The sequence below is a fragment of the Hippoglossus stenolepis genome, chromosome 7 (genome assembly GCF_022539355.2).
Source record: "Hippoglossus stenolepis isolate QCI-W04-F060 chromosome 7, HSTE1.2, whole genome shotgun sequence".
In the NCBI taxonomy this organism is placed as follows: Eukaryota; Metazoa; Chordata; class Actinopteri; order Pleuronectiformes; family Pleuronectidae; genus Hippoglossus; species Hippoglossus stenolepis.
Genome location: NC_061489.1, coordinates 9,599,125 through 9,611,932, shown reverse-complemented (window position 1 = coordinate 9,611,932; position 12,808 = coordinate 9,599,125). Strand labels below are relative to the sequence as shown.

The 12,808-nt window shown below is 40.4% G+C and overlaps 2 protein-coding genes across 2 annotated transcripts; one reads left to right on the top strand and one right to left on the bottom strand.

Annotated features, from left to right (window-relative positions):
• Nucleotides 1–504: 504 nt before the first annotated feature.
• med7 (mediator complex subunit 7) lies at nt 505–2,569 on the bottom strand. Its single transcript, XM_035161427.2, has 2 exons — nt 2,418–2,569; nt 505–1,521 (listed from the first exon to the last, which is right to left on the bottom strand). The coding sequence occupies exon 2, from the start codon at nt 1,510–1,512 to the stop codon at nt 748–750; it is 765 nt and encodes a 254-aa protein (XP_035017318.1). The 5' UTR covers nt 1,513–1,521; nt 2,418–2,569; the 3' UTR covers nt 505–747.
• Nucleotides 2,570–4,093: 1,524 nt separating this feature from the next.
• itk (IL2 inducible T cell kinase) lies at nt 4,094–11,389 on the top strand. Its single transcript, XM_035161425.2, has 17 exons — nt 4,094–4,373; nt 4,500–4,604; nt 4,696–4,777; nt 4,891–5,016; nt 5,239–5,276; nt 6,290–6,441; nt 6,557–6,622; nt 6,736–6,790; nt 8,101–8,180; nt 8,350–8,492; nt 8,638–8,712; nt 8,884–9,052; nt 9,152–9,368; nt 9,456–9,520; nt 9,636–9,754; nt 10,751–10,908; nt 10,992–11,389. The coding sequence occupies exons 1-17, from the start codon at nt 4,236–4,238 to the stop codon at nt 11,046–11,048; spliced, it is 1,845 nt and encodes a 614-aa protein (XP_035017316.2). The 5' UTR covers nt 4,094–4,235; the 3' UTR covers nt 11,049–11,389.
• The last annotated feature ends 1,419 nt before the right edge of the window (nt 11,390–12,808 follow it).

The window sequence follows — 12,808 nt, the reverse complement described above, 5'->3', positions numbered from 1 at the left end:
CTTCCATCTTTGCTTTCCACAGCTTCTGCTGAGTAGAGGAGTGAAGTTTGATGCTGAACTTGCAACATTTCTTCTAGACCGGTAAATAAACAGCTATTAAAGCTAACATTTGCTGTGTTGCAACCACAAAACCTCATGTAACCCCTTTTCAACTTTTCATAATCAAACAAGTGAACTCGAAGAAGCTTAACAAGCAGCCTGCTGTGACTTGCATTTCTTTCTGACAATCGTCTACAAATAACCTGGATAAAACTGTTCGTGGAAAAACACAACACAGGTTATATTGTCAAGTGCTCTCCTGAAAACCTTGAGGGAGGGAGGGGTTACTACGCAACTCCAGTACATGTTGACCTCTCTGTAACCACTCAAGCTTAGACAGTGTGCAAGTCACATTGACAGCACTTAAAGCACATAACTTCAAGAGATTTGACAGAGTTCCCCCTACAAACACAAAATTACTACCACTGTGTGATTGTGAAAGCATTGCACCCTTCTGCAATTAGATGTTTTGAAATTGTTTTTATTACAAAAACTGAAAATTGGCTCCCCGGTTGAGCTGTGTGACATCTAAATTCTTTGAAAATGTTCACAGGAAGTGGTAATAATATCTATGTGATTGCTTTTAAATAAAACACTAGTCCAGTCAGGATTTCAGACCCAGCCGACTTCTTCACTCTTACACTAATAAAGCTCACAAAAACACAGTTAAGATGCACAAAAAAGAAACACGAATACTCAATACAAAACTTAAGCAATTTCATCAATAATACTGCACATAGCAGCATCTTTGTCCCATATTTTCTCTCTCCTTAAAGGAGGGATGCTTTTGTCCTGTTGAGCCACTGCCATACAGCTGGCACCTGCTTCCTCTACATCCATAGGTTCACTTTTCAGCCTGGGGGCCAGGCCAGAAGAACTACCAACACTTGCTGCTGCAGACATATTCCTTGTCCCATCACCAGCACCATCTGGACCCTCGATCTGTGGTAAGTCATCGGGTAGCGAGGTGAGGCACCCCTGAATCATCTCCACCACTCTCTCCAAATGTTTCTGGAACCTCTCAGCTGTCTCCAGCCTCTGCCTCTTCTGCACCTCCATCATCACCCTCAGCGTCTCCCTGGCTTGATGCGGCCTGTACTCATTTATCAAGTGGTGCAAGTGAACAAACAGAAGCTTTATGTCCTCCAGCTTTTCTTCACGCTTTATGCTGCCAGGGCTCTTAATGAGGATGTCCAGCAGGTCCAGAAAGTTCACGAGAATGGACATGTTGAGCTTCTTCAGCTCCCGCTTGTGGTCAAACTGCATAGGATGGAGCCGCTCGATGCCTTGGCTCTCTAGAGGCCGGATGATGAGGTCGTCACACTGGAACTGGTTGCCAAACATCATGTAGTTGTCTCTGATGGGTGGAGGTGGCTTGGGAGCCAGACCTTTACGGATGTTTTCATCTGTGTACTCTTTGATGTACTGCATGGGAGGAGGGGGCAGGGCACTGACCTGCTGCGGTTCACCCATGATGTTGACCTGAAACAGAGACACCAACTGTGAGTTTAAAAAGAACAGTGTTGTTCATTTTTAACTGTTACACAAATGGTGGTATGAATGTGTATTTTAACAGAAGTAAGTCTTTGAATCCTTCACATAAAACGAGCAGTACAGCCATATAACAATACTGTATCAATTATCTTGTATATTCAAGATTTTAGTGTTAAACAAGTGGTACCTTTAGTTAAGGAAGCAGCCGACAGTAAAATATAAGTATCAGAAGTACATGTACATAAGAACGGCCACTACCAGAGTACAAAAATGTGTTGATGCAGTAATTTAAGTAAGCATAACTTTAACAGTTATTTGTTATTTTAGTTCATAGCCATGTGTTTCATGTGCTTCTCCCCAATATCAGTGTGTAAAATAACATATAGCTGCAGCTGCCACAAACACGTAGAAAGTAAAACGCACCATATTTTCACTTCAACGTTGTGGCGCTGTACTGGTTATGTAAAACTCTAGAAATACAAACACTCCGTTACTGTTTCCACCTTTAAAATAAGTCGTAATGTCGCTGTATTGTTTTAGTAAAGGATCGGGGCGTTCAGACAGCGGCAGTCTGCCGGTGGACTCCGTTTGAGACACAGAACAAGCGGGCGACCGGTGGTCGCGTTAGCTGCTGCCGCTAAATAACCGAGAAGCAGAAACTCTCACTTGCAAACCTTGATTAACATCGTTGGATGTGTTACATGTTCAGTCGAAAGCTAGTTACGTGACAGCGTTGCAAAGGCAAACGCGGAGTTAGCTAACCAGCAATGGCTGCTACTGGGCTAGCGGCATCCGTGCTAGCCTTTGCTAACTAGTTTCCTAATCGCTTGAGGCAGACTAACAGCACAGGTAGACACAGAGGAACTGACGGTATTCGTACACACCTATAACACGCCTCTCCAGCGGGTGAATACAGATGTTAGAGGTGAAGTACACAGAGGTATAACACCGGACTGTTAGCTCTTAGCAAGCTTAGCTGCTTCACTACCGTGGACCTTCGTTTCTGTCCCATTCCCATTGGCTGAAATGTGCTCATGTGCACAAACTAAACGCTGATTGGTCGAGATTTCGCAACTGTGTAGTAATACTTCTTTCTATGAAGTGTATTTGTGGTATTTGATGGTCTCCAAGTTGGAGGTCGTGGAGATGCAACCTGAAAAGATGAGATTATCTTTCAGCTTCATTCCGAGTTAGGTGATACAAACATATTTATGCATTCGATAATATAAACATGTGAATTTAAGTGATGATTTTAAGTAGCTTCTAACGCATTATTAAACATGTTTTACATGTCAACTTTGTATTTTGAAGAACAAGACATCCTCCCTTCAACACATGGTTTCACTGTTATACAGTCAAAGTACATCAACCCTTTTATTGGGTAAAACTGCCTTTCTGTGACCTAAAACCTGTAGTACTCAAAACAACAACAGCAATACTACTGGAAGCCTACTACTACTACTATTATCAACAACAACATCATCATCAACAACCTTCGTGTAATTTGAGAGCACAAGCCCAAAATGCGTTCTATTAATCCTGACAAAGATAAAGACTGTGGCAGTGACATAACCAATGAGGTAAGACACACCAGCAATTCTATGAATTTAAAAGACGTAGACAGTTAAAAAGAAATGCTGGAAAAATTTTAGAAATATAAGGATTAATTTTGTTAATAGGGGATCGTATAAATGTATTTGTTGTCAGGGAAATTATACCAAAGTTTTCTGTTTGATTTGATTTCTTTTGTGGAAACAGTTTTTAACCTTAATATTTGTTACTACAGCATTATACTCATCACTCTTTTCCACCGGGCATTTATATATCTGCTTTATTTTGGCACAAATACACACAACTTACGATGTACAGTCGCACTTACCATGTACAGTCCTTACAGTCCCTTCTCTTAAACCGGACAAAATTAATTTACATTTCCCGATCCACAGCCGACATGCTTCTTCATAACATGTCTCAAGAAATAATATTTTTTTTATTTGGATCTTTTTTATTTTTTATCAGTAACTTAAATTTTCTTCATATTTAATTGGAAATATTCAACAAGCAATTCATTGTGCAAGTTAAAACATTTGCTTTTTCATTTGTCTGTGAGTATTGTAAGGGAGAGAGGGAGATTATAAAAGAACACAGAAATATCTCACAGATTCAAATACAGCGTCAAAAATTGAGACAACACAAAAAAAGAATTTACCTTGGTTGGCCTTAACATATAGGTTATAGGTTAAATACATCTGTCCTCAGGTTAGTTTTGTAAGTGAAATTTTGCTAAATGCTATCAGTTCTTTGCTATATGAACAGTCTTCTTTAGTGTTTATATAATAATCTAACCATCAATTCCAGGATACAGGCCGTACCTTCAAGGTGCATATTTACGTGGAAATTGTTAGAAATGGCAAAAAAATAAAAAAATCACTCTCCTACAACTGCACATACTGGTTTATTCCATCATCGTCAGTGGAAGTACCTGTTAATGTATGTATAGTGTGTGTGTGTGCATGCACAGATCATTTGTTGCCCTGAGGATGTGGTTTACCGAGTGTAGCATCGCTATGCCGGAAGCGCAACATCTTGTATCACATCGAGCGACCCACATAGCTCCTACGGTTTTTTCTGTCACATGCAGTAACGTTCTCAGTCTCTGATAACATTCAGTGTTTCTCACAGTGTTGTTCATCGCTCGGACCATGTTCCCCAGGGTGATTCTAAAGGGGACTATGATCAAAAAATCTCAACAAAAGAAAAGAACATCACCATGTAACTACAAGGAGCGTTTCTTTGTATTGGATACGCAAGACTTGAAGTACTCTGAACGACGACCAGGGGTACGTACATGCACATATTCAGTATACAAACTAGTTAATCAGGGGAAGTGGGCCTCCCGGGAACTTACCGTGGTTTGAATCATATCCACACTGTGCATAGGAAATGTAAAGGTCATGTTGTTTCAGAAAAAGCCCATGATGAAAGGTTGTATCGAGCTCTCCAGGATCAAGTGTGTGGAGATTGTGTGTTGTGATGTTCCCATACCATGCAACTACAAGTACCCTTTTCAGGTGAGGTTCACAATTGCTCCGAAATAAACACTAATTCAATATAGTATGATGCATGTTTGGGTAACGTTCTAAAATATAATTATCTTTACAGATTTTTCATGAAACCCATTACCTCTACATTTTCGCCCCAGACAATGATTGTCGTCAGAGATGGGTCAGAGCTCTCAAAGAGGGTGAGACAAGTTTAGAACATTGAAAGCAGTGCAATAAATGAAGGTGAATTATGGATTTTAGGTTAAGATTTTATTCTGTATTTTTGTTATTTTTTTTATCTTGTTCTATTTAGAAACAAAACACAACAATTTGGTCACAAAATACCATCCAAACTTCTGGATGGTTGGAAAATGGAGATGCTGCCAACAAACAGAGAAACTGGCGCCAGGTTGTCACCTCTATGATCCACTGGGTTATGGTTTGTAATATTTCATCACTTCCATCCAATTCCTAATTTGTGTTCATGACATTGTAAAGTGATATGTTGTTTTTTTTCATGTAAATATGACGTTAGGGCAAATCTTGATATTAACAAAATGTATTAGTGTTGAATAATTTCAATTAACTTTAAAATCTCTATTTTGTAAACTGGTATTTGTCAGAAACATTCTCCAATTAAATTTGTCTAATTTCTCCACAGCTTCTAAAAAGCCACTTCCTCAACTCCCAGATCCAAAGGTAGAACTTTCTAAATCAAAAATATGACTTGCTGTTGTTAAATTGTATTCATGTGCATTTCAACACTGTTCAAACTACAGGGGTGGATAAAACAAGAAGGTTATGATGTCAGCCGAGCAGATTCGAATAAACAGATGGTTCCAGGATTTTTTTATTTTCCCCATGAAATAATTCAGTCTATGGCGGTAGAGCTGAGATGCAAGTACAAGAAGGTCACTGTCATGTGCAATATATTCTGAGTGACAGGTACACAGATACAGTTCTCGTTGGAGAGAGAACTGCGTTAGAGGCCACTTGGGAGTGTGCTTTCAACTGCAGCTGAAATGATGAGGTCAGACTGTCTGCACGGACGGTAACAACTTTAAGGATGATAGCGCGAGGGAGCACGTGGCAAACAAACAATGCAAATAGTGCTGAACACAGATATACAATGCAGCAACGGAGCAAAGCACCATGTCAGAGTTTTCTTATGTTACTATGAGAAGTGTAAAAAATCTCCTAATGAAACTGTGGCAGGACAAATTAGAATATGGAGCGGCACTACAGTTTAGACAAGAAATGGGAAACACTGCTTTGACATGTAGCAGTAGCCTTGGTGGAGGTATGTGTTATCAGAGCTTCTTTCTAGTTTGATATTTATTCTTTTGCGTCTTTGGCTTTTTCAAGTTGCCAATGCTCCTGTGGTTTGGGTTCAGATAATCTTGCGTCGTTGCTGCTTCGTTTCCTTATCTTGTATTTCTCATATCAGATTATAACTTAGCTTCTTCTGCTGCTTACATTTGTTACGTGCTGTTTACTTGCTGTAAACATAACATACACTAACATACTTCAAATATTGTGATTTTAAATCCTTTTCTATGGGGTGTTAACATGATTTGTCTGCTGTGACTGAACATGTAAATGTATGCTTGTTTTTAACTACATTTGAGCTTTTATTGCTCGCCTCATGAACTGTGTTGCTAAAATCAAGTTCATATACATTTTATACATTTTCCTTTTTTTATCTCTGGTAGACGGAACTGCAGAGTGGAGAACCGAGGATGGTCATCGCGCTGCAAGACTACACACCGCTGGGAGATGACGACTTGCCTCTTCAGAAAGATCAAGAGTATGTCTTGATCAGAAGCTCCCACCCTGACTGGTGGGCTGTGAAAGACAACCAGGGGTAAGGCACAGAAATGGCTGTCAGCTCTCGCTTCTGGCCCACACTGAGAAATAATAGCACTTGTTTTTAAATAAGGGTGACGAGTTGATGTCCATCTTTTCTGAATTGTTTCCAGGAAAATCGGATTTGTGCCCAGTAGGTTGATAGCTGAAAAGTCTGGCAACAGCTTTGAGAGATTTGAGTGAGTTTTATTGAATTTCTCTTTTCTAAGTAATTGGGAACATGTGAATACCTGCAATTCCAATCTGTCCTCTGCAGGATTGTTTTAATTGTAATTAATTTGTCATTTCACAGATGGTACAATAAAAACATCACCCGAGGGGAAGCTGAGAGTTTGCTAATGAAAGAGGTAAAAACAATACCGATATTTAAGGATCTGATGATTATTCAATTTTCATTTGTTTATGCCTCCAGCTGTGCTTTGACAGAAAAACAAGCTTTAAATCCCATTAATTCTGCTGATAATTAGCAGTTTGTTGTGTCTGTATGACGCAGTGCAGCGCAAATGCACCTGCAAAACACGAGCCGCATTGTTTCACAACCACAGCGTTTCACAACCACAGCGTTTCCTCCAATGTTGAATTTCCTGCTGTGCTCTTGCTGCGTTTTGCAAGAAGGAGCTAAAACAGCTATCCATCATTGTCTTTTAGTCAAAGTGACCACCATGCCTGTGCTGGTGTTAGCTAAAGATTAAAGAAATGATTTGAAAAGCTGTTTGAAAGTGGTGTTTTTAAACATGTTAACAGTTCTTGTGCCTTTTATGATATTTTCGGCAACTGTGTTTAGCAACAAAGGAGGTAGAGCAGGTTGTCCACTAACCAGAGGGTCGGTGGTTCGATGCCTCGCTCTTCAGTCTGCATGCCGAAGTGCATGCCTGAATCCCAAATTGCCCCTCACAGCTCTGCTGGCAGTGTGTGATAGAAAAGAGCGTAGCGTAATGCTGTATGACTTTGTGTGTGAATGGTTGAATGTGACTTCTACTCTAAAGCACTTTTAGTCGACAAAGACACTGTATCAATACAGTCAATTTACTATTTACAGTCCAAATAAGCAGTGAGAAGCATGGCTGAGTATCTCCACCTTAACACTGTAGTAAACAAATGCAAGTCTGAAAGAAAATGATTCAGACAGCCCGGGTTTGTGATGTCACAAATCTAAGAAACCAAGCTTATCCTGGGTGGGACTCAGATGGAAAGGGCTCCTATTAGAGTGTGGCTCAGGCTTTGATGGAGCCTGACAGATAATCCGTCCTTTTTGTGTCCGAGCTGGACCCGAGTTCGATGTTCTCCCTGATTACAGGCACCTGCAGTGTAAAATAAGCCCAACCAACATGACTGAACCAAACCCGGATCTGACGGGTCCAAACCTGACGGGCTTGCTCCTAAAGGGTCCAGACAGGCTTGGGTCTTGATCCACACTTTAGGGCTTACGCTGCAGGAGCAGTTAGTGTGGGGTGAGGAGATGAGGAGCAAGGGCGGGGCCACATTAGCATATTCATAAGTCCCAGTAACGAAATGAGGAAGGAATATGTAGAGTTACATTTCAGCCATTTTAAGGCCAAGAGGAGAATTTTTCAATGAGTTTAGTGAAGTGGGACTTTAAAACTAATGTATAATTACATTTTGCTGATTTACTGTAGTTTCAACACTTTATTTTCAGGCAAAAGAAGGTGCGTTCATGGTGCGGGACTCGAGGCAGGCAGGCGTCTACACAGTATCGGTCTTCACCAAAGCACCGGGGTAACTTTACTTCCTCCTATTATACTTGTAATTGTTAATGTAATTAACCTGTACAGCTGATATATAACTAGATGCTATGCTGATATGTGTATGTACATCTGATTACCACATTTCACTGACTCGTTTTTAAATAATAAGATTGCAAATAATGGTGTGATTTGACCTCCAGGTCAAATGGGGAGAAGAATCCGAGAGTGAAACATTACCAGATCAGGCAGAGAGAGACAGAGGAGAGCGCCTTTTACTTGGCGGAGAAGTACCTGTTCAGCACCATTCCTGAGCTCATCCTTTACCACCAACACAATGCTGCCGGTAGAGTGCGGATTTCCACATACAATTATTAGCAACATGAGCCAGAAGGAAGTTGATAGAACAGCTTCTACTATACTCTCTGCTCTGAGATCATGAATGACTATGTATTAATGTACCTCTGTATGTGTATTTCATTTCTTGTCAGGCCTGATAACGCGTCTGAGACACCCGATCTCTCAGGATGGAGGCTGCTCCCAGGTCGCTGCTGATCCCACAGCAGGTTAGAGGATGTACAGTTGCATAAATGTTTAAAAGTCAACGCTGGAAATCGAGTTTATTGCTGACCTCTAGTGGTTTCAATTGCACACACAAAATGCACATTTGTTATCTTCCCCTTATTTCATCTTCATTTAACAGTGTTATGTGTGTTGCTCACTACACTTTTCAACAGATCAATGGGAGGTGGACCCAGAGGAGCTGATCTTGGGTCAGGAGCTGGGCAGTGGTCAGTTTGGGCTGGTGCTGGAGGGGAGGTGGAGGGAGACGAGGGTTGCAGTGAAGATGATAAGAGAAAAGTGCATGTCAGACGAGGACTTTAAAGAAGAGGCAAGAGTCATGATGTAAGTCAAGTGTAATTCATGGTGACGTTTCATATCCAGGACAAATTAAGTGAAAACCAGGGGACTTATGCCTGTGTATGTGTGTGTGTGTCTTGACAGGAAGTTGTCCCACTCTAGGCTGGTGCAGCTCTACGGTGTGTGCACCCAGCGTTCTCCCATGTGTCTTGTGTTTGAGTTGATGGAAAACGGCTGCCTGTCAGACTACCTGCGAGACAGGAAGGGGTGTTTGTCTCCGGACATGATGCGGGGGATGTGTCTGGATGTCAGCGAGGGGATGGCCTACCTGGAGAGTTCCAACTTCATCCACAGGGATCTGGTAAAATAACAGAAACTTTTTTAATTCACTTTGGTGTCGTTGCTGTTTCAGCATTGAAACCCTCCTCTGCTTCTCCTTCTTCCGCAGGCTGCCAGGAACTGTCTTGTGTCAAATAACATTGAGGTGAAGGTGTCAGATTTTGGGATGACCAGGTACGACTTTTACCGTCATCATTTTTTCCATCACAGTATTTGTTATTTTTTGACTATAGTTATCAGTGCACATGTACTGCTCTATAATGTTGTGTGTCCACTCTCTGGGCTGTAGATTTGTTCTGGACGATCAGTACACAAGTTCCCAGTGCTCCAAGTTCCCTGTCAAGTGGTCGGCCCCAGAGGTCATCAAATACTGCAAGTTCAGCAGCAAGTCAGACATCTGGTCATTCGGTGTGTTGATCTGTCTCACTTGTATGCACTGTGTGTCTGATTCGCTGTCTCTCTGCTCATACATGTGTTTTCTTGTGCAACTTTTCAACCCTTCATATTAGATTTTTTTAAGTTTCTGAGTGAAAGAAGGTGTTTGGGAGCTTTGCAGGCCGCGTAACTAAACACCAGAATCATCTGTGCACACTGACTCTGGTCTTCTCAGCTTTAGTGCACTAAAATGGAAGCTGTCTAAGCCCACGGTGGTTTGGTACAATATTCAACAGACACTGAGAATCTTGGGAGAATACACAAAGCAAAAGATTGTTTTTTATTTATTTTTAAGATTGTTATTAAATGATTTCCAATAAAATCAGGCTAAATAAAATACTTTAGTTTGGCGGAGGGGTTGATGTCTGCTCATATAACGATGTTAAATAGTAAGAAACACTGTTGTAATAAATGTGGATATTCTAAAACTTCAATGTGAAATTGACAGTTCTATGCAGTATGTGTCACAGTTGCACCAAATTAATGTCCCGTTCTTAAATACCAGCTTATATAGCTTCTTTCTTAACAAAGTGCTTAACATAAAGGAAGCAAATGGAAATTAAAAAACAGCAATAAAACAATACAAAATAATCCGTTTATTACACAGAGGAATTACAAACAAAAATAAAACAGCATTCATAGAAACTCTACGATAAAAGATGTTTTACGAGGATATTTAAAAAGATGTTAAGGATGATGATTGTCTGCTCTCAGTAGGAAAACAGTTCCACAGTTAGATTTGGGTATAACCAGCAGAGCTCCATTCACAGATCCAAGTTATCGCAGTTACAGGGTTAATAGATTCTTGATATAGTTGGGAGCGAAGCCATTTATTGCTTTAACAGTGAGAATTTTGAAATCAAAGTCGAATGTAACACAGTAACCAGTAATATGTCTCTGTTGCTTGTAGCTTCTTAGCAGCAGGAACTTAAGATGTTAACAAGGTTTACATGTCCCCCCCCCGCTCAGGTGTAATCATGTGGGAGATTTACAACGAGGGCCGTCTTCCCTATGAGAACCGCTCCAACACTGAGGTGGTGGAGTCCCTGAACGCAGGCCTGAGGCTCCTGAAGCCCCGCCTGGCCCCAGATGCAGTTTACCAGCTCATGGACTGGTGCTGGAAAGAGGTGGGCACAGGACTTTAACAAAGTTGAAACAGAGGAAGTCCCAAATCTTAATAATAATATTGTTTTTCTGTTTTATTTCGCAGAAACCAGACGATCGTCCATCCTTCGCTCATGTACTACACGAGCTGGCAGCCCTCTGAAACCTGTGAACAGGGATAAAATCTGATAAGGAAGATTTTAAAAATAACTTTATTTATTTAATTTATATTGATTCAATCACCAGTTGATTGTCAGATGTTTTTCAAACGTGGGAGAAGTTGTCTCATCTGATGATAACAAAACATAAGACAATTTTCGATCCCTGGACATTGCACTTTATCTGTTTTACAGTTTTGAATTTCATACCTGAGAATCCTAATGACATCCACTCACACAGCTACAGCTGCCCACTGAAGATTTATTTTAGAAGTGCTCTGTTTATGTGGTGAGGTGGTGATGTTATTTGACTGATTGTCGATTAAAGGAAACCCTGCTCATTAAATGTTCTATATGTTTTTGAATGTTCTCAGCCGTAGCATCATGGCACTTGATCAAAGCTAGCTTGACTTCAGGCTATTGGCAGTGAATTCAAATGCTGATAATGCTGTTCAACTTTTCTCAAAAGGTCATAGTTTTGCCAAAGTGAGACTAAATACACGAAATAGAAAAATGTTTCTAATCGCCATAGACTTGGGGGCTGATGATATCGGGAGGAAAAAGTTTTGTATAATGGTACTTTGGCCAATGTTTAAATTGGAAAAAAAGCCCATTTTAAGTTTTCCTGTCCAAACCCCATTGACAAAGAATTGTAATTGAGGATTGATGTTTTACAGTTTGACCATGAACTTTATTACAAATAAAATTCTAATTAAATTAAGAAACTAAACATGTTTTTTTCGGGAAATATAAATAAAATGCACCTCTTTTCTGCATTGATTTATTCTGTGACATATGTTTTCATATTGGCACATATTGGAGACATTAAATGCTGATACTGACATGTCCGTCAAAGGGTCATATTAGCCAATTTTGAAAGATGGAGGTGGGAAGATATTTATTTGTGATTTATAAAAGAATAAGCTGAAATACTATAGGTCTAATACTTCATATGGCGGGGTCATAAGGCCAAAAATTATACCAAGATAAAAAATGTCATACAGTATCACTCAATATTCGATAATGATCACGAGAAACATCACAATATCATTTTTTTTTTCAGATTAAAGACAGATTTTTGCTCCTGATGGAAGGTGTGGTTTTAAAGTATGCTGATGGAGGTGTGGGTGAAGTGTTTGAGTCCACAAAACACTCCTGGAGTTTCAGGGGTACACAGAGTTGAAGCCAAATCCAATACAATTGAACTAACTGGTGGCCACATCTTCATACGTAAAAAAAACCAAACATTTAATGCCTCCATACTGCTCTTGTGGTGTCATCCAAGTGTCCGTAAGCCCCAACATTCAAATTCGACCTGAAACGAGGTCACTTACACCCTGTTTTTAGCCCAAATGTCCTCTGATAGCCTCCTCTGGAGCCCATTTAAGGACACTTGAATGACACCACAGGAGCAGTGTGGAGGCATTTTATGTTTTTTTTACGTTTGAAGAATGGTCTCCATTGACTTCGATTGCATTGGATTTGGCTGCAACGCTGTTTACCCCTGAAACCCCACTTCACCCACCCCTCCATCGGCATAGTGGCGAGTAGATAATGAGAGAATTTCCATTTTGGGGTGAACTATCCCTTTAAAATGTGCTTGCACAATGCATAAACAACATATATATATTTGTTATGTTGCTATTAATGAGAATATATCGTGATAATTACTGATGTATTGCACAGAACTAAGTAGATCAACATGTCAGGGGCCTAGAATAACCTCCCCTCCGCTGCCTCCATCCCTCCGCTGTGCCTGTGCCTT

Bases quoted from the DNA above. Each gene is read 5' to 3' on its own strand.
- itk (XM_035161425.2), top strand. From the start codon at position 4,236: ATGTTCCCCAGGGTGATTCTAAAGGGGACTATGATCAAAAAATCTCAA. The intron at 4,778-4,890 runs GTGAGACAAGTT...TGTTCTATTTAG, and splicing joins GGTCAGAGCTCTCAAAGAGG to AAACAAAACACAACAATTTG. The intron at 6,623-6,735 runs GTGAGTTTTATT...GTCATTTCACAG, and splicing joins AACAGCTTTGAGAGATTTGA to ATGGTACAATAAAAACATCA.
- med7 (XM_035161427.2), bottom strand. From the start codon at position 1,512: ATGGGTGAACCGCAGCAGGTCAGTGCCCTGCCCCCTCCTCCCATGCAG.